This window comes from Sparus aurata, chromosome 20 (genome assembly GCF_900880675.1).
Source record: "Sparus aurata chromosome 20, fSpaAur1.1, whole genome shotgun sequence".
Classification (NCBI taxonomy): Eukaryota; Metazoa; Chordata; class Actinopteri; order Spariformes; family Sparidae; genus Sparus; species Sparus aurata.
In genome coordinates, this window is record NC_044206.1 from 4,401,572 (window position 1) to 4,426,367 (window position 24,796).

The 24,796-nt window shown below is 40.4% G+C and overlaps 1 protein-coding gene across 1 annotated transcript; it reads right to left on the bottom strand.

Moving 5' to 3' along the window:
- Positions 1-24,554, bottom strand: nherf1a (NHERF family PDZ scaffold protein 1a). Its single transcript, XM_030400236.1, has 6 exons — positions 23,849-24,554; positions 9,037-9,207; positions 7,104-7,257; positions 6,857-6,900; positions 2,684-2,764; positions 1-1,069 (listed from the first exon to the last, which is right to left on the bottom strand). The coding sequence occupies exons 1-6, from the start codon at positions 24,317-24,319 to the stop codon at positions 926-928; spliced, it is 1,065 nt and encodes a 354-aa protein (XP_030256096.1). The 5' UTR covers positions 24,320-24,554; the 3' UTR covers positions 1-925.
- Between the last annotated feature and the right edge of the window lie 242 nt (positions 24,555-24,796).

Genomic DNA, 24,796 nt, shown 5'->3' on the forward strand with positions numbered 1-24,796 from the left:
TTTAATCCAAACCTTATATTCGTCAAGCTCGATACATTCTACAGCATGGAGCCAACATCAGTATACCTGCACACTTCATACTTGCGCGTGATAAAAAGCGTAGTCGATTGTCAGACCAGCTTAAATTTCCTCTTAAATCATTTATTTGTTTATATACAGTACAAATCTATAAAGAGCGACTTGAAAAAAATAATCTGTATTTTTCCATATATGATGACAGAAGCCCCGGAGGGAAGGATGGCTGGACAGACATGAAGAAGAGTTTCCAGTAAGGCTGTCAGAGCTTTCATCATTCTAAACACTACACACACACACACACACACACACACGCAGTCCCTTCAGCCATCGTAAGACTTCAACACGCTGATGGAGTTCACGCAGCGCCCCGACAGGAAAACACATCGTCCCGGAGTGGTTCTGTTGGCAATCAGGGCTCAGGAGAGTAATTCAGCATTGTTCATTCACAGATACAGACCAGATTATATATATATTCTTTCATTGTAGTTGCTGATTGCAGACATCAAAATCTGACTTTCATTTTAACTGTTTTTTTTTTTTGTTTTTTTAGCATTTTGATGCAAAATCTGGTTCTTAATCTCTGTCCCGTTATTCCTTAAACAGTCCTTCTCATGAGACAAACTTTACATTTACTATATTTCTCTTTTAAACATTTCTCTTAATACATTAACATTCATTTCTGTGTGTGATGTTGATATTTCAACCATTATTCAAATGTGAAGGAAAAGTGGCACAACCCTAAATTAAAACAAATAAAATCATCATATAATACTGTTTAACATGGGAGTTTAAAATGAACACTGTGGGTTTGTGCACAGTGTGGCAATGTACAAAAAGAAAAAAAAAAAGGGTAGCACAGACAATCTGGAGGAGGAGGACCTGATGAAGATGATGAAGATGATTGTGTTTACAAGTTACTGAACAGTTCGTTCCTCTTGCTCCAGTCCATGGCCGGGGCTTTCTTGGCGGCTCTCTTCTGACGGGCTCTTTCTTTGGCCTGGGCCAGAGACATGCCCAGACCCAGACCGTCAGCTCCTGGGGCCGGCTCCATCTGGAGGGACACACAGTAACATTGTTCAGTGTTCTTACGCTTTCAGAATATCATGATGTGAACCACGAGGCCTATGAGAGCTGACCAATCAGAGCAGACTGGGCTTTCTGGGACAGAGGCCTTAAAACCAGTCAGTGTTTCTTCCTGTGTAATGGTCGCCATTCCTCCTCAAACAGAGAATAGGGCCGTAGTTATGACCAGGCAACAAGAATGCCATCCTTGCAGGATCAACATCAGTAGCACGGATAAACAATATCAATATTCGTTTGGACACTGTCACTCAAACACAAGTTCTTGTCGAGTATGGAGCAGCAGCAGAGTTTATTCATGGTCCATCTGTAACCTGTACTGAACATTTACTGCCACTAGACAACTTCTCTGCTAAACGTTCCCTGTGCTCTGAACACAGCCACGCTGCTTTTATAACCCCTGTTGGAGGATGACCTAGGACTTCGAGTTTTATTACTCCATATTAGCAACAGCTTCAATTTTGTGACTTTGAGCACACAAATTCAGTCATTTGTAACAGTATCACTCATCAGCAGCAGGAGAGGCACTGACACTGGATCACTGAGACGGGGCTGAACAGAGGTGCTGCAGTACTGGACAGTATGAACATTAGGCATGTAAACATTCTCTTGTAGACACCAGAAATAAAAGTGTGAACCTGAAATGAACACAATACAGACCCTTTCCAGGTGTTTAACATCCCACTGTAAGATTATCTTTTTCAAGCTTTTTTTTCTTTTCTTTTTATCTAATTAACTATATTTGGCAACTATTCTGATAATGAATTAATCATTATTTTTCAATTCCAAACATTTCCTGGTTCCAGAGTTCCATACCTTTTCTATTTCTGTTCTTCTTAGTCTAAACTCAGTGATCTGAAGAAACATTTGGGTTTCTGATTGTCATCTCATGACGTCACACTACGCATTAAGAAATTTAGAAAACATTTTCTGGCAGGGACCAAATCAAATTGTTAATGAAAATGAAGGTTCATAGCAGCCTTCAATGAAATCAAAGCAGATTGGAAAGCAATGCTGAAATAGTCAGAGCCACTGCTCTTTGTATTAGTTATGTCTAGCAAAAAAGTAATAATCTTACAAATAAGACATTTTTAGACTTGTAAAAGTTGAAATGGTGCATATTTGCAAAAATGTTTATTTTTCCATTTTAAAGCCCGGACATTTCTCAGGTTATTAGAACGTTCTTGTCATCGTCTTGGTTTTAGGTATTTGTAATAACTTGTTCTCGTAATAGAGCTGTATTTGTTGAAATGATGACTTTCTTTTGTAATATATCCACTCCAATTGACAAAGCCTCTATCCAGCCTTAATACTGCGTCACCGGACACCAAACATGGGGAACATACAGGACATACATACCAGTGTCCAAACACAGAGCAGTCCAAGATATATCTTCATTTTGAATTCAATCTTATCCTATTGGTTTATTTTTGCATGCATTGCATTAAATAAAGCAGCGTCATTAGTGACAAAGAGGATAGGATAAATGGTTGATGGGTCACATTTAAACTTAAAAGCACAAGTATTTTGTTAATATCCGTTCTGTATTTACTGCATCAATAAAGAGTGTGGCTGCTGTCAGTACCTCTGGAGGAGGGGAGCTCCTGCTCACTGCTGGCAGGGAGCTGTTGGAGGCTGACGAGGTCTTCCTCTCCACTGCTACTGCCTGTCAAAACATACCAAACAGCACACTGTTCAAACTGAATTTAACTAAAAGGGTCAGTTCATCCAGATCACAGAGCAACATATCAGACCACCGCAGCATGTTAAGGGGATTTTAAGCAAATCTTGAGTCAAACGAGTACACAGAGCACAGTTTGACAGTCGAAGAAAAGAAAAGAGAGGCTGTGAACTCATTACAGAAGCAGCTGTTTTCCACCCGGCAGTGATCTGTGGATGAGAACGCCATTAAGGAATCTGACAAGCTTATTCGTCTACTTCTTCTCCTCTGAGAGCAGGACAGCTGATCAGTCATGCAACCTAAATGTTTGTGATGTCAGAGCTGATTCAGAAAAGATGTTTCCATCTCTCATTATGTGCAATCATTCTTTCTAGAGAAAGGCATAAACCACTTCAAGCGAGTGGTTTCCATCAAGACTTTGATTGATGATTCATGCACATTCTGAAGTATCATGTGCTTCAGTGTTGGGATTGGTTTCTCTTCAGCACCACAAACAAAACTACATTCACTACTAATGTATTTGGGTGGAGACAGAAGTCTCAGACGAGTCAAAACCTGGAGTAACACACCTCCAGCAGGGGGCAGTAGAGCCCTGCTGAGCTTTAACCGTCGTCTCATCACTCACTTATTAAAGTTCCGCGTCAGCACTCGACTGTGCGCAGGATGGAATGCTGGTTGAAATATTAACTCACAGCAGGACAGAAAACACACTGCTCACGTCCTCACTGTGTGACCTCCTCCACAGCTCCCACCCTGTCTGACTCACCGTATGTATGGATGAAATTGGCATCCAATTCATAAGCAGCTGCTCTTCTAAAAATAAACTCCGGCCTCTGTAAGTGGCTTTGGATGAAAGCTACAATATGCTGCATAACACCAGAGTCCTGTGGGGTGTTTGTAGCTGCTAGAGGAGGCTCTGTTAATGCTTTACATTACCCTCCCTGTAATAGTTATTATCTAGTAAGGCCCTTATTTATTAAAATACACAAGACAACATTGTGTTAACAATCTCATCATTGAAATGTTCATTGTTGGATTACTACAGTTTTAAGGGAACTTATGAACAGTTTACAGATTGATTGTAGTACTATTATTGATCTCATCTCAGTTATAAAACTCTGCAAAGAATCCACAAGTTTTTGTGTACACGCGGCAAAAAATGTTCAGATTTATTATAGTTGGCGTCACTGTGCAGTTTCCTTTGAGAAATCTCACATCAACTTAGAAATGTGCACACATGGATCAGGCCCTTAACCCACGCTCGCCTCACCCACATTCAACTAGAACTGGTCAATGCAGCGTGCAGGATGAATGTTAATGCATGGAAATGAGCTGCTGATCAGCGGGTCTTTACAGTGAATCATGGCCACAGCGAGAGGAAGACGAGAAATATGACAAAACGAGGTGTTTGTGGGTGAGACTGAAGTTCAACAACACTTGTTCTTAATTCTTTCATTCATGTTGCCCTCTCGCAGTGTGAGGACAGTGACAGACTGTTATGTGCATCCGTCATGCAGTGTTACAGCACCCCCAGATCAGACCGACTGTCTCACCTGCCACACTGATCGTGATATTGTTCATAAACTGTCAGTTATGACCTTTTGCTATATTATTCAATATTACCGACTGTGATGTTCCCCGATTTCTCCTTCATGAAACAATAAAGTATTTCTGATTCTGATTTCTGACCCTAATATAAAGCGTTAGCATTTATGCCGTCCTCTGTACAAACTGCACAGTGACAGCACCGCTTATCTCGTGTATTTTTTATAGCGCAAATCAAACTTTTTCAATCAGCTGCTTGGACGTTTCTCAGCTTCTGTAACTATGGGGAAAAACTGACTCATCACCTTATATGGTCAACTGATAACAGTGAACACACACACACACACACACACACACACACACACACACACACACACACTTATGGTCAGAGTTGGTCATGGGCATTATACCCAGCTCTGTGTTATGTAACTGCTGGTGAATGAATGACTGTTTCTGCTGCACAACATTGAAATCTGCCTGCATGTGAGAGTATGTGAACCGTGCTCGTTAGTCTCCTCATTAGCATAATCCCCAACTCGCCCTGAGAGTTAAAGCCACTTCAATCCCATGATCCTCTGGGCCACAGAAGACAGGGGGTGGTGGTGGTGGAGGGGGAGACACACACTGTTGAGCTCTTGTTGCCATGGTGAAGGGTCAGCCACAATGTCACTCGAGAGGCCAATCCACTTCTCCCATGTTGCCAGTGTGTGTGTGTGTGTGCGTGTGTGTTTACTTGTGATAAACTCTCCCTGCTGTGCCTGTGCAATGTCACACCAACACATGGAGTTAATACTGACAGCTAATTAAAGGAGCATCCCACTGTTTTTACACCTCAACATCAAACTCCAGCTGTAAACACAGTTGCATAATGACGTGTGGATCTGAGGAAGCAATTACACTGATGATGTCGTGGTGAAGTCATCAGGGTTGCCTCAGTACTCAGAGACTGTCACTTTACAACAGTCAGCCTGCCTTACAGCGGGGTTTACTATGCGGGGAGTGTTGAATGAAAAACACCAGTGAGTTGCATTTTGGGAAGTGTAGGATCCAGTGTTTTTGAGTCTTGGATCTCCACTTCTCTCCGTCCCTGTGTCGCTTCCTCACCTTCTCCGCTCGCATCTCAGGTGGGAGGGGCTAAAATAGGAGGAAAGGAGTGGGGGATGTACAAACTGAGAATTGAGAAGAAGGGTCAGTGTGTTATAGAATTACATAGTTTACATCACTGCCTTTTCTATTCAACTCTCAGTGGTTTAGGACCAGACCACACTTTGTGACTGTCTTTTACCTCACACTGTAACCCCTCTGTGGCTTTCATATCTTCCTTTTCATTTGTAGATCAGTGCTTTATGTAGAATCTGCTTTACTGTTTTCATTATAACAAGGAGTATTTTTTGTTTTGAGTGCCTTTAGTATAAGTGTTAGGGGTGTGCCAAAATATCGATACTACGATATATCGCGATATTTCGTCTTGAGGTACATTATCGATACACTGGTGCCAAATATCGATATTTAAAAATGTAAAAAAAATAAATAAAAAAAAACCCTTTTTTTTTTTTTTGGCCCACCACCACCACCCCTTTTCGGAGGACAGCTTTATCTTTATTCAAACATAGGTATACAACCAAAAAACATTTTTTAAAAATGGTTTAAGTAGCTCTGAAACCCACACATATAGATATTTAATGATAGTTGTAGTCAGTGTGTGTGTTAAGAAGAGACACTGTGCAATATACTCTTTGTTTACTTGGCTGTCATTCATGTGAAATTGACTGACAATGTTTTGTAATTCCTGTGAAATGGATTCAGTGCAGTCAATAAATTCTGAATTTCTTCAGTGACACAGATATCGTGATGTATTGTGGATGAAATTCCTTGCAATATATCGATTATCGCAGAATCGCTGTATCGTGATATTATCGTTATTGTTGGCAAAATATCGTGATAGTAACGTATCGCGAGGTACCCGGTGATACCCAGCCCTAATAAGTGTTAGTGTTAGGATTATGGCATAGTGAAATGACAGACAGGAAACAAGGAGAGAGAGAGAGAGAGAGAGAGAGAGAGAGAGAGAGAGAGAGAGAGAGAGAGAGAGAGGTGGCGACAGGCAACATGATTTCATGGATGCATCATGTAAAGCACTTTGAACTGCCTTAGTTTATGAAGTCTGCTATTCAAGTGAAGATATTCATGGATTGTAATTTTGCCGATTTCATGTGCGACACTGACCTGGCCTGGTTCGCAGAAATACGGACAACTTCCACAGACCATCAGTCCTCTGACATGTTATCACCAGTCTCAGGTCTGTATCTGTGTGCTGTGTGTGTTTTAGAGTTTTACAGTTCCATCCTGACAGGAAACACACAAAGGCCGACAGAATGCCACACACAACACTGTGCAGAACTCCTAATCTGCTACCAGGAATGTCCAGAGAGGATCAGCGGGGCTTTTCCAGGCCGCTATCTGTGTGTGTGTGTGTGTGTGTGTGTGTGTGTGTGTGTGTGTCTGTGTGTCTGTGTGCACGGTGGTCCTCACCTCCTCCTCTGATGCTCTTTCTGACGCTGGCTCAGGAAGAGGTCCTACAGGGGAAGACAGGGTAAAAGCTGTAATTCTGATCAAACATCATCACTCTTTCTGTCTATTTCATTAAAGGTCCAATTAACAAGAAAAGAAGATTTGAGTCCGATTTCCAACTTGTCAAATGCTAAAGCATCAGTTTTTGACAAGTTGGGAATGAGACTCAGAAATGTACTTTGTATTCAGTGCAGCTGGTGCATCATACCAGTGACATGTTCCTCAGTGGGCAGGACGTTGCATCTCTTGAAGAACTCCTCAGTCTCAGCATCGACCACCAGCATCGTGGTCTCATCTCCACCTGCTTTGATGGCTGCCACCACCTCTGAGTGCTGCATGCTGATCACCGACACCCGATTCACCTGAGAGAGGAGACTTCTTTCATAAGTGATTTGTAGTAAATGGGTGAAGCAGTGCTATGGTCCTTCAACCACAATGCTTTCTTTCATGTATGCGATACAGCTCTTATGTTATGAATGGCTACCCAACATCCAACAGGGTTTACCATGTTCATCATAGTGCTGAAACAACAACAACTAACCACTGTTTGATCTGAGCTCAGATTCAGCAGTCTAAGGACTTCAGGTTACGCAATGCAAACTTGCAAATATTCACTGATATAAAAGAAAACAAAAAAAACTGATTTACTTTCTGTTTTTTGAGTAATGAGTTTCTCCTAATCTTCAGCTTTAGTCCTTACTCTTTCAGGGCTAAGCACAGACAGCAGTAGCTAGCATGAGACCAGGGAAATGAGCCAGGTTTTACATGAATGATGTGTGATTTCCAATTTTCCCTCAGGGAGCAAACAAACAAATCCAGATTTAGAGAAATTAACAACGATTTCCACTCGAGTCTCACAAATCTCCAAAAGCAGCATTAAATCTCTGTGCTGACTGAGGAGCAGGTTGCAGGTTTAGAACCAGCTGAGAGGTGCTGTGCTGGAACAAACTGATGAGGAATCACAGCAGCAACCCTGATGGTTTCCAACTGGTGACAGCAGAAGGAGGAGTTCAGCATAAGCAATGAATTGAGAATTATGAACTATGTAATAGTTCATAAAGGGATGCGCCGATACTGATAGTGAGCTCATATAATTCACCCATGCCACTTTATTGCATTAGGCCGTACAATGCATTAAACTGAGGATCGCGATCAGAGGATTTCTTGTTGTCATTTCGGATTTTAGTGTCAGGTGGACAGCGGTCCGAGTCTGGACCCGGACACCGTCCTACCAACTGTATGGTAACACCACTGCTACAGGGCGTAGTTCTACAAGCATACTCCCAGAGTAAGTTGTCTCCTTGGGTTCTTCATTAGCTCTGAGGAATTCCTGTGGGAGGAAGAGCCGAGCTGGGGATGCCATCAGGAATCTCTCAGTCTCACCTCCTCCCACACTGACTGTGAACATTGGATAGGTGGTACAGAACACTATATTCCTCTCCGGTGACCCTTATCTGACTGACTCACTCACCTCAAGAGAAAGTTCATGAAATTCCCAGCATTCTGTTCCCGAATCTCACCTTTTAAACCCTCACACTGTCCTGTTTAAAGCTTCTATCTGGATGTATATACAGTATGTACAGTTGTGGTGTTACTTCATTTACATCATCCCTGCACCGCCCCCCTCCCCACCCCCCACTCCTCTGCATGTGAGAGGCCCTGCAGACTGTTTCGGCCAGGCTGTAATTCAGCCCACAGACACAATAAGTAGCTTAACTCGGACACTGCCATGTTCGACATGGACGTCACTCACTTCCTGCTTTAAATGCACACAAAACATACACCCGTTATACGACCCAGACACACACACAGAAGTACAGATGATCACAGCTGCACACTCAAAAATATGCAGCCTACAGCTACATACGCATCCTTCTAATAATAACCTTATACCTCCTTGGAGTTCAGTTTCCTGATTGCCTGCTGATGTTAATAGGATTACAGCTGATAGAAATACAAACACAACACACACACACAGCACACACAAACAAACACACGCCGCATGAGGCAAACTCTCTTCAGTCAGGACCAATGTGCAATGTGAAAAGTGTCTGTCTCTCGGTCTGTGTGTGTGTGTGTGTGTGTGTGCGTGCCGAGCGTGTATGAATCACTCAGTGAATCTAATACTGTATAACCTGTACCTGGATGATCTTGTCCTGTGCTCTGAGGCCTGCTCTCTGTGCTGGAGAGTCTTCATCCACGGCTCTGATGAACTGGCCCGGTTTGGACTTCTCACTGTGCAGGTTGAAGCCGTAGCCGCTGGCTCCCCTCTTCATGTGGCAGAGACGTGGCCGCAGTCCGGCTTTCTCCTCCTGCACACACAAATAGCAACAGTACAGATGAGTTTAGATCAGATTAAACTTATTATTATAAATGCACAAGGACTTAAGACAATGCAATGCAGTTTAGCATCCATCAGGCTGATAAACAGAATAAACAGGAAAGAGAAGATATAAATACATTAAAACATAAACAGCATGCATCACCAACAGGAGACCAGGTGACCGTTCTATCGGGACCCGTGACCAATTTCTGATTAATGAATGAGAAAATGCAATACTCTTCTCAGAACATTATTTTCTTTCCCTCCAGTACAAAAAATGGCAACAGTGAGATATATACATTGTCAGCTCCAGTGTTGCCTGGCTCATTACATTAACTCCCAATCATGACTTCTTAAGAAAACGCAATTTAAGATTTTGATTTGACTTGTACATTTTTGAAAAAAAGTGTCACATTGTTTTTAACATTAATATAAAGACAGCAGGTCTAACAGCTGTAACTACAACAGGTGACGGTAGTTCATGCAGATCTCAGATGCTTTGATGGTTTGATATGGTAAAGTGAATCACGCCAACAACAGACTGGTAATGCATCAGAGAGAGCTCAATAACCACGTGACTATCATTGATTAATTAAAGGATGTGACATATGCTTCATAACGGCTGCTTACAGTCAATGTAATTTGGTGCAATTAATCTTAGATTTCTAGAATGCTGTCCACTTCCAGATGGGGTTTGCGTCAATCTGAGATCCACATCAATATTTGTTCTAAATTACAAAGACATGTACGTCATCTAACTTCCCTATTGACATACTGTGGGCATGGTGCTGATTTGGAAAAATAAACTACTGAGTCAGAATCACAAAGACACCACACTCCAATGGTGTCATAAACATGCATAAGTGGAAAAGTATTTTGTTAAAACATGATCTATATGGCTTTGACTTATACTCATGCACATGCACATAAAAAGACAGATTATAAAATAAACAACAGCCGACTTCCCATCTGAATGAAGCAGAGCGTCTTTGCTCTCTTGCAGAGGCTAATCCTGCTGTGTGTCCAATCCCATGTGTGGGTAAAGGACCTGCATTTAACTATTTAACCTTTTAATCACACATGCAGTTAAAGAACTGTTGAGGCCATTGGCCATGAATTTATTACAAGACTCCTGGAAATGATTGGGTGAGCGGGTTCCTATCCCAGAAGGGGTCAGCTCCATAAAGGTGTTTTCATTTCCAGTAACTCAATTTTGAAGTGGCGTTGCTGCTAACTGTCCTGATGCACAATCAGAACAATTTTGTCCGGCCTTGAGATGTGATGTAGACATGTATGGAAGCTAAAATGACATCAGTTCACTAAAACAAAATTACTTACTTACAGTAATACAACTTTAGTATTCATAAATTATTTTCTGTAAAAAAAAAAAGTTTTTATGTCAGACAAAAAAATGCTGATACAATATCTGCTCATATCGGCCAGTGATATCAGCCAACCAGTATATCGATCAGGCTCTAGGCTAGGAAGTTTTGAGATGGTAAGTCAAATGCTACCTGGTCATTTTTACTTTAATTCAAAATTATTTTGATTTATGGTCTTGTAATTTTTATTTCAAATGTATATATATATATATATATATATATATATATATATATATATATATATATATATATATATATATACATACATATATATATATATATTAGATAGATAGATAGATAGATAGATAGATAGATAGATAGATAGATAGATAGATAGATAGATAGATAACACTGAATCATATCTTTGATTCAGTGTCACAATACAGTAACAATTATTTTTGACTTACTTGGATTAAGACTTGTTTTTGCCATCCCTAATGCTTCATATTGTTTTCTTTGCTTGGTGGAATTTGGCTACCATGTACATGTGAGAAAACAAAGCCTCTAAATCACTTTACAGATACAGTAACATGTGCATGAGGCAGTCACAGTGGTGAACACATGTGGCTCCAATAAAAAAAATGGTCCCCACCCACCTGTTGCACCCCATCACCTCATAAAACTACAGCTATCTATGCAACATCCTCTGCTATCAGCAGCTATCAGTTGTGAGTCCCTGCCAAGTGGCCATTTAAGATCAACCACTACAACCTCAGCATTTGCCCAAGGCAGACACACCCTCTAAGTGGATTATGATTGATCCAAGGGTTTATATGAAATGAGCATGGTTGATGATTGCTGAAACATTCTGAGTGAGTCGTTGTGATATTGGGAGGACTCTAGGTGAGGTGATGGTCAGGTCGAACCTTTGGATGGAATCACACATTTATGACAAAGCCCACATAACAGGTGGTTGTTAATGAAGATGAGAAGGATGATATAACAGGTGAGGTGCAAAGTGCTCTGCTGGAATGCTATATCGTGCAATTATCTCAACTTGCAAGCAGAGTCATATATCTCCTTCTGGGCCAAGGAATTTACCAACTATGCAACAGCTGTACTGAGTTTTTTTCTTTTTTTTTTAATTCAAAGCCTCTATTGAGATTACTGCACAAAGCTTTTGTGTTTGAAGTATTTGTTGAAAAAGACATCTGAAAAGATCAATTTGAACAAAGTGATTAATTGGATTAAATGGAACACACATAATAAATGTAAACAAATGATTTTACTCTTAACAGCTCCAATAATTCTTTTGTTGGTGCGGTCATTTGATTATAATTTATAGTGCTGTTAGATTACTTAAGGGTGGAGAAAGTGGTTCCTGAGAATTGCCATTTATTCCCAGGTTGTCGAATACTGATCCTTTGGTTTGGTGGCTTGTTCCAAGCCAGTAACAGTGTTTATACGGTACATAACACAATGAAATGCATATGAATCTGTACAGTCAACAAATGAATAAAGCTTTGAAACTTCAAACTTACAGACTCAATCACCTGACTACTTGTACGTAAAATGTCTAGAAGAGGAACTTAAACTCTAATAACAAGTCAACACCATCAGAAAGGGAAGTTCAGACATTAGAAGATGTAACAAACACTTTGTTTAAAGTATCACTATACAGTAAGGCTATTTGTGTGTATATGAGTCATGTAAGGTGAACAAGCTTAATTTAATCCATTAACTTCACCACAGGGGAGCAGAGATTCTCCCTGTGTCACATGAGGTGACCAGAGATGGACTGCTACCTAGCAGAGAGTCTGTCTCCATGCCAGTACAACTTAATCTATATTAGGGCAGAAGCAAATATTCTAAATTAGACTTTATTATCCAATATCACAAAGAACACACACATTCGCTTGTGAAAATTAATACCTGATTATAAAAAAAAGGCAGCTGTCTGCCTCACTGCACTGAATGCACTGTATGACGAACAGGAGTCGGTACACGGTACTTGATAAAGATGTATGTAAATTATATAAGCTTCTGACCTACAGCTAGCCTACCATTACATCACTAGCAACCTGAGGGCTGACCTGTACAAAAATCGGGCCGACCTGTACTAAAATCGGGCCATCCAATAACAAATCATTCACTTGATCTCATGTCAAAAGACGGTGCATTGTCAGTTGTCACTCTTGCACCAACCAAAGAAAGAGTTTGATGGTTTTTGAATAAAGTTTTACAGAATAGGACAGTATCTATTTTTTAATGTTTAGGTATACAGAACTTTACAAGACATGCTAAACTCAAATAAATATACCTATACAAGTAGCCAAGTTTTTGTTGTGTTGGTTTGCTCCTTTATATACACGCTAACAGAGGGGTGTGTGCTCTGCTGTTTTATTAATGTTACAAGTCATTTGATGAGTACTTTCAGATTTACAGGGTTCTTTTGCCGTCACTTTCACAGCATGAACAGGAAAACCACAGTATCAGAAGCACCACACACAGCAAAACAATCTAGTGACAGCATGCTGTGCTGTATGATAATAACACCAGACCAGTGGGTAAAGTCCAACAGAGAGGCTCTTTGAAGCTCCTCCTGAAGATGAATCACAGAGAAGATGTGTTTTTTTTACATCTCCTACAAGATTATCTGACATATCTTCACAGTGCCTTTGACATGTGACTGGCCAACAACAATAATAACCCTTGTGATCTGACAATCAGCAGAGATATGCAGGTGAAGAATTCAGTTGCACATACCAATCCTATTAGCTGTCTGCCATTTAAGTTTGGCAACATTCAGATTAAGTACGTTTTATGTTAGGTTTAATAATGTGGAAAGAGAAGAAAAAAGCCATAAACATTGAAATCCTCATATTAAAAATGCTTAAGCTAACAATGTGACAATTTATTTGCCGAAGTAACACAGCTTGCTTTCTGGCACTCAGAGTATAGCACTTGAAGGCAGTGGTAAAAGATTAGATACAGTTAACAGAAATACTGAAACATCTCAGCCCTCAACACGGTCTGACAGGACTGAATATGAGCCCAGTCACTCCATTAAAATCAGTTTCAACACCGCTCGGCTAACAGTTGGCAGTTAGGTGGCTCATTCATTACTGTGGATGGGTGCCATAGTCTGCAAAAGTTGGGAGACTACTGCACTGGCCCACGACTGCTAATTAATCCACCGCTGAAAACAGTCCGCAATGAACTACTTCCTCCTTTTTGAGTTATGTTTGCTGATATCTACAGTAACTAGCTGTTTTGGGAAATCACAGAGTCTTTTTAAAACAGACTAAGGGAATTATAGAATAACACCAGCTTTGCACTTTAAACTGTAACTAAAGCCTTTGCTTACTCTACTTTGATGTACAGGCTAACACCTTACTACAGTTGACCCAGCTAGATATTATCTTGACAGCTTTGCATAGTCTTAAAAAAAGAAGGCAGAAGTGACAGTGGCTTATGAATTTTGCCATTTTTAATCTAGCCAACTCTTGAAATGTGCCATTGTCAAACTCCTCTGCAGGGAGATTAAAGGTCAACTACAGTCGCATCTGCAGCAGGAAACAGAAAACGCCAAATTTCTGTTGCAGAGAGCTGTGACTCAGTTAGACGACACAAAGAAATAACATCTAACATCTTTGTGAGGTGCCACAGAAAGCAAGAGTGTGAATACAGCATTAGCCTAGTTAAAGTGTGATGGTACAAGAGGGATCAGGTGCCACTGCAAACATTCCCTAAGCTTGTCAAATATCAAAGGTTAATGGTTTTACAGCTCACTTTGGTTAAACATCAGATCCTGTGCTCCAACCTAGTGTCTCATAAAGAGGGCCGACTGGTTGGGAGGACCTTGAACTGTGTATGATGTGACACCCTTACGACTAACTCTAGGCACAATTCCACAGGGACATAAAAGCTACATCTATGCTATGAATTCAGCCATTTCTGTTGAACCACCCTTACAAGTTTGTCTGAGTACTGCATGTGATGTTCTTTTATCAAAACATTCCTACACTCTTACACCAGCCTCTCAGAATAATCAACTTAAAAAGAGTCCAGGGATTGCAACAGTCCACTGTGCACCTACCTCACTGGCAAGAGTTATGCAATGGACTTTACAGTTCCTCACTGAAGTTAGAAGCACATACAAATGGGGCTGGTTAAATGTTTGTTTCTGACCAATAGCAAGTAGCAATGAGTATCGAAAGCAGTAAAGAACAAAAGTTGGCATTGAATATCTAATAGGATTTGTCACTTACACACTTGACATTACATAATTGGAACTTGTATTCTGTGTCGACTGTCTGTATAACTACAATAACTGTTGATTACTATAGCACTATAAAATATAACTTGTTGTGGCAACAATTATGTTTAGGATTGAACACGTAACCACTGTATAATTAAAAACCAGTCAGCCAGACAGACTCACTCTGACTCATGTTCTGCTGTAGAAAGCCCAAACAACGAATGTTGGCACATTACTCTGCTTGACATTATTCTGTCATCCTGGTGAAACCTCTACAACTAATTTCCTCCTGACACTTTCCCTTCTTTTATGTATGAATTTACACTGCGTGACAGTATTATGTGCGTGTGTGTTGCCGACAATAAATTAATCATGTTGAGTAAATCAGTCAGCTGTATTTTGGTGTGTGGCGTCAAATCTGCCCAAACTGTTCAGTCATGCACTGAATGTGTTCATTTCTGATGAATGTGGTCACAGTTAATTTTTAATTTATTGCCTGAAGTTATAGTCTGACATAACTGACTCAAAATACACAGAACTGTCTCCATGCAAAGTCAAAAAACAAACAATGCAGTGTCAGCCCTATAGCAACTCGGTACAAGGACAGGAAGTGGTTTCCTCATTGGCTCCACACCAGCAGCTTACAATTTATATGTTCACAGAAGAAGCTGCTGTGTGTATATATGTGCGTGTGTGTTATAGAAATGACCTTTAACCAACACAGTCTGCCACTGAGAAAATAGTTTAGAATCGCTAGAATAGAATAAGAATTGGTGCTAAACCACAGATGTGATGTTTTTATGGGGAAAAATTAAGGAGAATGTATGGTGTCAAATTAGAGTTAAATGAAGAGTGCAAAAGGGAAAAAGACATACAAAGTTATAGTCACAAAATGTGGACACAAGGGAAACTCAACTCTTCCATTTAAGTTAGCATTAGCATTTTGCTGGTCTCAAGCCAAGTTAAATTTTAGCTAGCGGACATTTTACAAAAATATCATCATAACAAATTAACACCATTTTCACTTAAATGTCGTTCCATTAGTAACTAGCCAAAATAAGTTTCCTTAGCAGGGTGTGTGTTATTGGAGACAGGGTGAAGAGCTCGGAGTTTCAGGGGTAGCCAACAATGCTAACTTAGCACAGAAACTGCTTCTTGCCTATGTTAACTACCACTGGGGTTAGTTTGTCATTAGCTTGTGGCTTATTCGAGTTTCATTTGCATGGTGTCTTGGCTCGCTGGGTGAGACTGGGTGAGCTGGAGTTGGCAAATAAAAGATTCCTGTTGGACAAACATATATTTTAGTTGGCAGTCGTTTTCTTAAAATGATATTACGACAAACTAAAACCCTTTTTTTCACTGAAATGTCAGCCAACATTACATTAGCTTATGATTAGCAAGTAGCCTAAGGGTTCACCCTGAGATACAGGGATCAGAACTCAGCGATCTGTAGGCGCCAAATGTTTTGACAATCGATTTATCACCATTAGGGCTGTAATCAACCAAAGAAATCGTTTTTGACCCATTTATTTTGCACTGAAATTAATCAATTGATAAACACACTCGAGTCTGTCGGCTCTGACAGGGTTTTGCATCACGTGCATCTGTGCAATATCATAGCCTATGATTTCTGAAAATATACTATATCAACTAGTGATATCAGCAAAAGAACTGTTGATGAATATTTAGACAATTGTTTTTGTCATGTTATAATAATTGACAGACACCATCATTTCGCTCTGTGTGTGTCCTCGGATGCTGCTGTTGCCTCATATACTTAAAACAGACGGAGCAACCTAACGCAGACAAGTCAGCTTACCGTTTTTAGGTGATATGTCATGTTTGTAGTCGAGCTGTGATATACAAACTGTTGTTTGCAAACTTTGCATTCAACTTTTGTTCCATTTTCTATTTTTATAAAATGCTGCCACACAGCTGATGTCTGTTGACATGGTAGAATATGAATGACTGTTAATGAAACGCTTAAAAATAGATAAATATCTAACAAACCACCGGACCTAGGCCTTCTAGTACGTTCTTCAATCTGTTTGTCTGTAGTGGGTTGGGCTAATCCAAGATAGCGAAAACGAGGAGGGTGTTCTGAAGACACACTGTTACCTGTGAAACAGGGGTGCTCTGAACACACCCCCATTAGCACTTGGTACTTTCCACCTGATGAAGTCAAATATGCAGGACACACAGCATTGGGATGAAGAGGACCTGCTGCGTGTTTACACACTGCCATAGCAGCATGTAATTAACACGCCAAAAATCGACCTGGTCGAGCCAGAACGTATCGACCAATAAAACGACCAGTCGACTAGGAGATTACAGCCCTAATCACCACAAGTAATTTTTAAAGAAAGTCATTATGATTATTCAGATCCTCTACAACAATAAACTTTATATCTTTGGGTTGTGGATGACAAGAAATTTAAGGACATCATCCTGGGCTTATGGAAACAATGATTTGAACAACTTTTTTACCATTTTCTGAGATTTTATAAAGCAAACAAATTAGTGATTCCACATAATCGACAGATTAATTATCAATTTGTTAATTGTTACTTAATGCCTTAGGGCCCTTGGAATTTTTCCAGGCAAATGCTTCTGGGGGTGACCAAGGATAGGGCGGCTGTGGTTCAGGGGTATCGCCAGCGTCTTGTTATTAAAAGGTTAGATTCTCCTGGTCGCATGTTAAAGTGTCCTTGAGCAAGATGCTGAACCCCAAACTGCTCCTGACGTGATCAGTGTATGAATGTATGAATGATCTGCTAAATGCCCTAAATGTAAGTGTAAATATTCTGGAAGAATTAGGATGCTCTAAGAAGAGCTGGAAGGTCTTATTGGGAAGAAGGATGTGGGGCTATCTTACTAATCCTCCTGCCAGCACAACCCAGACCCAAGCAGCTGTGATGAATGGTTTACAGAATCTTTTTTTTTTCACAGTGTCTTTCTTTAAATATGAAAAGATACATTTTGCACCATAACAGAGTTAGGGCGACATAAATGTTCAGTCTTAACTGTCCACATTTCAGAAAATATTTGTTTCCGACACACCCCCATATGCAAGTAATCATCCCAATCTGTTTGGTCATGCAGAATCCTAACTTTAGGAACTGCTGACTGAATAGAGTTGAAGGCAGGCTGAACCCAAAGCTTGATGACTAAGCCCTATATACTGTATAACATGGTATTAATGCATGTTGAGGAGGAGAGACTGGAAAGACACTTTTCTAATTGCTTGCACCAAATGTAATTATAATCCCAGTCACGCCTAAGAACCGGATTAAATCTTGATAGATCTGTAGGCTTTCACTGGACGGCTTAACTTCACGGTCCAGTCAGAGCTGAAGGGAAGAAAATTATCATCTCCTGTCATCTCAGTGTCTGAGGCATGTCCATGGTTAACCTCCAGAGGAAAATGCTGGAAAATGAATGAATGGCTACTGCTAAGAATAAAAGGACTGTAATGGAAGCTTAGATGACCGACAGCCTATTTTGTATCTGTGTGTGTGTTTATTTAGACTATGTCACTATGAAAACACTGAGGCAGCTAGGATCTCAGTCAGCTGACGCCAGCAGCACTTTTATGAAGTTTGTTTTGGATGGCAGCCCACACAAAGAACCATCTGATGGAAAGTTGCTCCTTCAGGCAATGACTGTTGAATGTTCAATAGCAGATTTTGAGTTTTGTTCCCACTTTTGTTAAAACAAATTCTTAAACATGAACATACAGTCCATTAGATATTCAATCTGCTTTGATATTAAACAGAGAAAACAGCAAATCCTCACATTTAAGAAACCTGAACATGAATATGTTTGCCATTTTGCCTGATAAATGACTTAAAAGTTTATCAAAAAAGGCAATTAAGTTTCGGCCTACTGACTAATAAGCTGATGACCTAACATTACACAGAGAAATGCTAAATAACATGCCCTGCTACTGACCCTACCTACTCTGTTTATGATCCCAGGTAATGCCTCTGCCACATTAGGTTAAACATGCTTGTTACTAGTTACTAGTTACCAGTTACTAGTTACTACTATTACGTTTTTTTACACACCCAAACGTAATACAAATTAAGGTTTACACTGATTACCAGTCAGAATTAGGCTATTTTTTGTTGTCTGGCAGTGCATACTTTGTCACATTTGTTTGCTGTTGATTGAAGACAGTTGAATAAAATATTGAAATTTAAAATGACACAGTTTAAAATATTATTTAAGGTAAATTCATTGTTATATATATCAAATAATACAAACAATAGTGAGATTAATTGAAAAAGTAATCGATAGATTAAGCAAATAATTGAAAAATAATCAACAAATGAATTGATAAAAAAATCTTTGTTAGGTGCAGCCCTAATCACAGGCGAACGTCAGCCAATCATATCAACATTAAGAGAGCACTTACACCAGCGGAGTGAGTTGGTAAACCAAACTCTTACATAAGACTGCTGAGAGAAGAGCAAGAGCATTTCAAGAGCATTTTTCATCAATAAAAGCCTTCACTGCTGTTCTTCGCTCCTTTTTCAATGGAATATTCTCTCCATTTCAGATAGAACTGATGCTATAGCAGCTACGCTAACCTCTTGAGGAGCTGCCATTGTTGTCACTTCTTTCACTGGTTCACACCTAAACCACGCCTGCAGCTGCCAATAGGTTCTCACAGGATGCACATTTGTATATGGTATATATTTAGACTGATAAGAAAACGCTGTAAGCGAATGCTACAGATAGTTTGAGGTAGTTTAGAAATACTTAATTCTTATTAATCAATTTATAAAGTTAATAATATATTCATGTGAAATAGTCTGTCCTCTATAAAGCATTTACTTGTTTCCAACATTGGTTGAGCTATGTATAATGTAATAATAATAATAATAATAATCATCATCATCATAATCATCATCATCATCATCACTGATGAGTCAATCAGTACTGATTGACTGCAACCTCTGAAAAGAATGGAACAAGTTATGCAAGTGCAGATCCAAGACTGTCTCTAATCTGTTGGTGTTATACCATAACTACAGACAGTCTTATCAATGGAATCAATATTGAGTGACAGGACAGTTATATTGATTTATTAGCTTACTTATCTTGAGTCAATAAAGCACCAGAATCATTGTAGTTTCCCAGGCTTATATGAGCTTTGTGATAGGAGACGTTGTGAAACACCAAAGAAGAAACGATCCCTTGGAAAGATGACAGCTACCTCAAGGTCTTCATTCTGAGCCTGATGAACAAATACTTCTGCAACTTCAAACGGGTACACTTAAAGTACCAAGTTTGCTACCGAACCCTTAACAGAACTACTGCTCGTCTGTGATTTCCGCAGCTGTCTGTCTATGTATCAGTTTGGAAGTATAATCCGGGCCTAATACAACTGGTGATGTAGTGGGCCTGTATCCTCTCTAAATGAGTAGCCAAGGGACTGTGGGGAAACTTTTTCTTCAAGAACCTCATTATATAGAATCTTGCTTCAACACTTTAAACACCCATTCATTTAGGATCTCATTATTTCGTCATTTGTTGGTCTTTTTCACATCTCCAAGTACAGAGGAACAAAATGCTGTTTAATCCCGCGGCCAGACCCCTCTCACCCACAACCACACACACATATACTCTCACTTTGCTCCAGTCCCATTGACAGTGTGTGTTAAGTGAGGGTGTAGGTATTTCAGGGTCAGCATGGCCTCCTTGTTAAGGCGTGAGAGTGCTCTCTCCTTTCCTCCCTGGCCCAGAAGCCTTTCTCCCCATGCAAACACTGTGGACAAAGCCTCTTTCTGCTGCTGGGGATCTCTATGGTGACCGTTGGACAGCCCTCGGTGTGGAGGAGGACTGAACTGCTGGAGGCCAGGATGTTACCATAATATGATGACACGCTCACTCACTTCATGCTTTTATCTTCTAGGAAAAAGCAATTTCTGAAGAATTAGATATCCAAGTCTTTGTTGCGAGTATCACCATGAGGATTTTGCTTAATCTAGTGTGAAAGAGGTTTGGTGACTGAGCCCTGGACTGCAATACCAACTCCTACCAAACACAATCACGTGAAAAGAAACTATTGTTTGCAGCGTAACCATGATTGTGCTCAGCAGGGCCAGTTTCACGTCATCGTTGGCCTGCCCACTCAAGTGTATCCCACTGGGAGGCTGGTATCAGAGGTTAGTATCAGAACATCAGTCAGGCTCTGCCAAGTTTCCCATCAGGGAGGAATGTAACTGGAGGTTTGCAGCATCTCAGCCAGCCAGCTTGGGCTTTTCACTTATTGGAGGTCAGAGCATTAGTGATGGGGCACAAGCCACCTACATAGAATGAGACAAACCGAGATATCCCATCTATAACTGTAGAACAGGGGCAGGCTGTGCTGACATTAAGGAGATCCATAAAGGCATTCATAGAGGTGTTGACTCAAGTCAGATTACCTGGATTCGAGGTACACTTGGATCATGAATCTGATACTGAGAACGTATATAATTGGAATCCAATTTTAACGAATTACGCTACACAAACCAGAAAGAAAGGTGAGTTTGAAGGGGCACATCAGCACACAGAAAACACTGATTTGTCTCATCGTGATCTAAAGACTGTAGTTTGTATACTGTGGTCAACACCAACTGGACAACAACATGAAAAACACACATCAAAACTCAATAATAGAAAAGCAACAACTGCTAACTTTGTTCGACATTTGATGCTGCACAAAGACGAGGGATGTGACTAGCATTAGCTAGCTCTTAGCTTGCTAATGTGATATAAAACATGTTAGATTTTGGATATCGTTATACCGTTGACCTGTAGTGCTTTACCAATCAAAATGGTTATGAAACAGTCTCAGTTTAATACTGATGCCTCTGTATGACGAACATATACAAAAGACACTATCAGCGTGACGATTAGATATCTTTATATAGTCATTCTTAATGCATACCTCCCAATCATATTCCTAAATGTAAAGCCAATTCATAGGGAACAGTGCTGAGGAAGAATTGAGGAGTCTTACAGCCTGTGTTAAGAAGCTGCTCTGTAGTCTGACACCAGAGGATCGTAGAAAAACAACTGGCTTATTACATAACGTTTTATGTTGGCCTTGCTAGCCAGCTATATCTTTCTGTTGGCTAATTTTTCCTACGCAGACACAACATTTCTAGGAAATGCTGATAACTTAAGCTTTCTCAACAAACTTACTGAGCAACCAAATCTGTCAACTGTAGAATTGAATGGTACCTAGGTGTGGGAATGTTAGTTACTATAACAAAGTTTGCTTTGTTTCACCATCGTCATATTGCAGTTGTTAATCTTACATAGCTATATCTTAAAAAGGAAACCGTATTTTTAAAATATGTTAAAAAAAACATCTCACTCGCTTTCAAAACAAATGCATACTCGAGCCAAATCAAGATCTTTCCAACAAAAGGTTGTGGTGCTGATACTACCTTTGTCCACAGGGACCACCAGAAGCAACACAATTTAATCTCCTTGTAGCTACTTTAACCAATAATGAAAATAACCATTAGTTACGGACCTAGTGATAACCTTTATGTTTATGTAGTAGGCGATATATAATACATTTATAATGTAACATGTGAAAGATACTGAATACTACCAGAACCTTCTTGTTGTTTTGTAGCGGACCTACTGAGGGTGCCAAGCCTAAACATAACAAAGTATCCAATTATTTTTGTAAGTCCTAAATAAAAAACACTTCCCATTCTCAGAGCTCCACACAGTTAAACACCACCACAATGAGTCTATTTTCCATTGCTGTTACGCAACATTTAAATCAGGGCCCAGACTTTGGACTGACCAAAACAGTTACATAGTCAAAATCTTGCCATGTTTACGACCATTTCAAGGAATAACTTCATAAAATTGTTTCATAACAGAGAACAAAAGCCTGGTCTTTCAAGAGAGGCAGGATAATAGTAATCCAAGTAACAACAATTGAAATCCCAGACAGGCCCTCAAACCATTACTACTGTTTTAAATCTTGCTCTTTTGGTACAACCAACAAAAGTCATAAAGAAAATCAGAAACTGTGACGCACACTTAATCAACTTTAAGTCTGGATTATCTTGGCATGTGCAAGCACTATTTTTATCCCCTCCTGTCAAATCATATCTTTCAAGATTCTATCAGATAGGCTAATAATAGTGTAAAAAGAACATGCTGTGTCTAGATGACATGCATCAATGTGACAAAGCCTCTGGTCTGACAAGCCAAACCTGACGGGGAATTCAAAACTGGAACCAAAGAGACTGACACACATTTATATGACAAAGACTCTATTGAACAGGAATGAGTGGAGGCCTGGAGTATTTCATTGTGCTGTATCACCTCGCCGTCTTAGCTTATAGCCTTTCACTGCATCTGGAAGTGGCTACTTAATAGGGGGGCTCTCCACAAACTGATGTCTATGACAAGTTAGTCTCATTGCTATAACAAGGACAATGTACACAATACATTACAGCTAAATCTTTGTCACACAATGACAGGTAGATTTGGGTGACATGTCAACACAAGTGAGATTGTGACATAATTTGGCACTCACAAATATCTACTATCTAAATTGTTGTTGTTCTGTGTGAAATATACTCAACAAACTGTTTCTCAACAAACAAAATGCTTGTAGTGAAAAATAAAGTGATTTAAAATAACAGCAGGTGGATCTTGAGGAGGGTTAATAATAATAATACACACTGATCCAAAGGCCACACACAACTTTATCAATAGATTTTCAAGAATATTTTACTCTATCGTGATATTATTGACCTCCCAATAAAAGCTGGGATATGAAGTTAACAGCTGGACCTAGAGGGTATTTAAAGAAGCCAACTAATAATAATAATAATAATAATACGATTTCACCCATTTAGTCATCATTGTAAGGCCAGTGTACTTTTAGGTTGGGCTAGCTCAATAATTTAATATGACATGATTTAATGTAATGTAATCATATCAGAGAGTGATAAGGATATGGTAAGCTTTGAATCTAAAAGTCTGCAGTAAGTTATGTGAGTCGCAGTGCTTGACTGTACCTTGGTGCTGGAGCTAACACTCAGCCTCCCCGACCTCTCCGAGGAAGCATCCCCGTTCTCACGCGGGACAGGGGAGGACTCCCTCGGGGTGCCGTTGCTCTGTGCGTCCCCGCGGTCTGAGTCGCTGTCCTCCCCCGGCAGGGGAATCCCCTCCGTGACGAATTCTTTCCGGCACAGCAGGTTGTGTTTCTGCAGCAGCTCCGCCGTGGCGGGGTCCACGACGATAAGCTCGAGGGCCCCGATGGTGGCCCGTATCCTGGCGACCACCTGCTGATGGCTCTCGCCCTCCACGCTCTCTCCATTGACGAATACCAGGCGGTCGCCCGCGAGGAGCCCGGCGACGGAGGCGGGAGTATCAGGCTCCACGAGCCGGATGAACTGCCCCGTCTTGCCCTTCTCTCCGTGCAGGTGGAACCCGTAGCCGCTGGACGTTTTCTCCAGCAAACACAGTCTGGGTCTGAGGTTTGACATTTTGTTACTCTTCGAACCGACGACAACTTTTCTCCTCACTATTCAAAGTACTTGAGTCACAACCGAACACACTGACACCTGCTGCGCGCTCTCAAGTTGCTCGCTCTCCACTTCCGCTGAACTGAGTCACAGTGAAGTTTCCACCGCTGATGTTGCGTATTCACTTCTACCGCCCGCTGCACGGATCCTCCCCTACAGCCCGCTGTGGTGCAATCTTCTTTTCACATCCAGTCCGACAGCGTACCGTGCTCAGCCTGCACACTGCAGCGTGGCAGCACATTTTCACAATAAGAGCTGACCAGACTACAGCGCTACTGTCAAGATTTACCACGCGGCCTGCTTCTTTTTGACTGAGAGTTATCCAAACTGCTGTTTACAATTAGACCTACACGTAACGACAGTGTACTGTTTTATAAAGCTGAATACCAATATCAGTTAAACCCAGAAGAAAACATATGAATTAAAATCAAAAGTTCC

Coding starts and splice junctions, on each gene's coding strand:
- nherf1a (XM_030400236.1), bottom strand. CDS start 24,319: ATGTCAAACCTCAGACCCAGACTGTGTTTGCTGGAGAAAACGTCCAGC. Junction 6,901..7,103: donor CACTGAGGAACATGTCACTG/GTATGATGCACC, acceptor CTTCCCCTGTAG/GACCTCTTCCTGAGCCAGCG. Junction 1,070..2,683: donor GGAGCTCCCCTCCTCCAGAG/GTACTGACAGCA, acceptor GTGTCCCTCCAG/ATGGAGCCGGCCCCAGGAGC.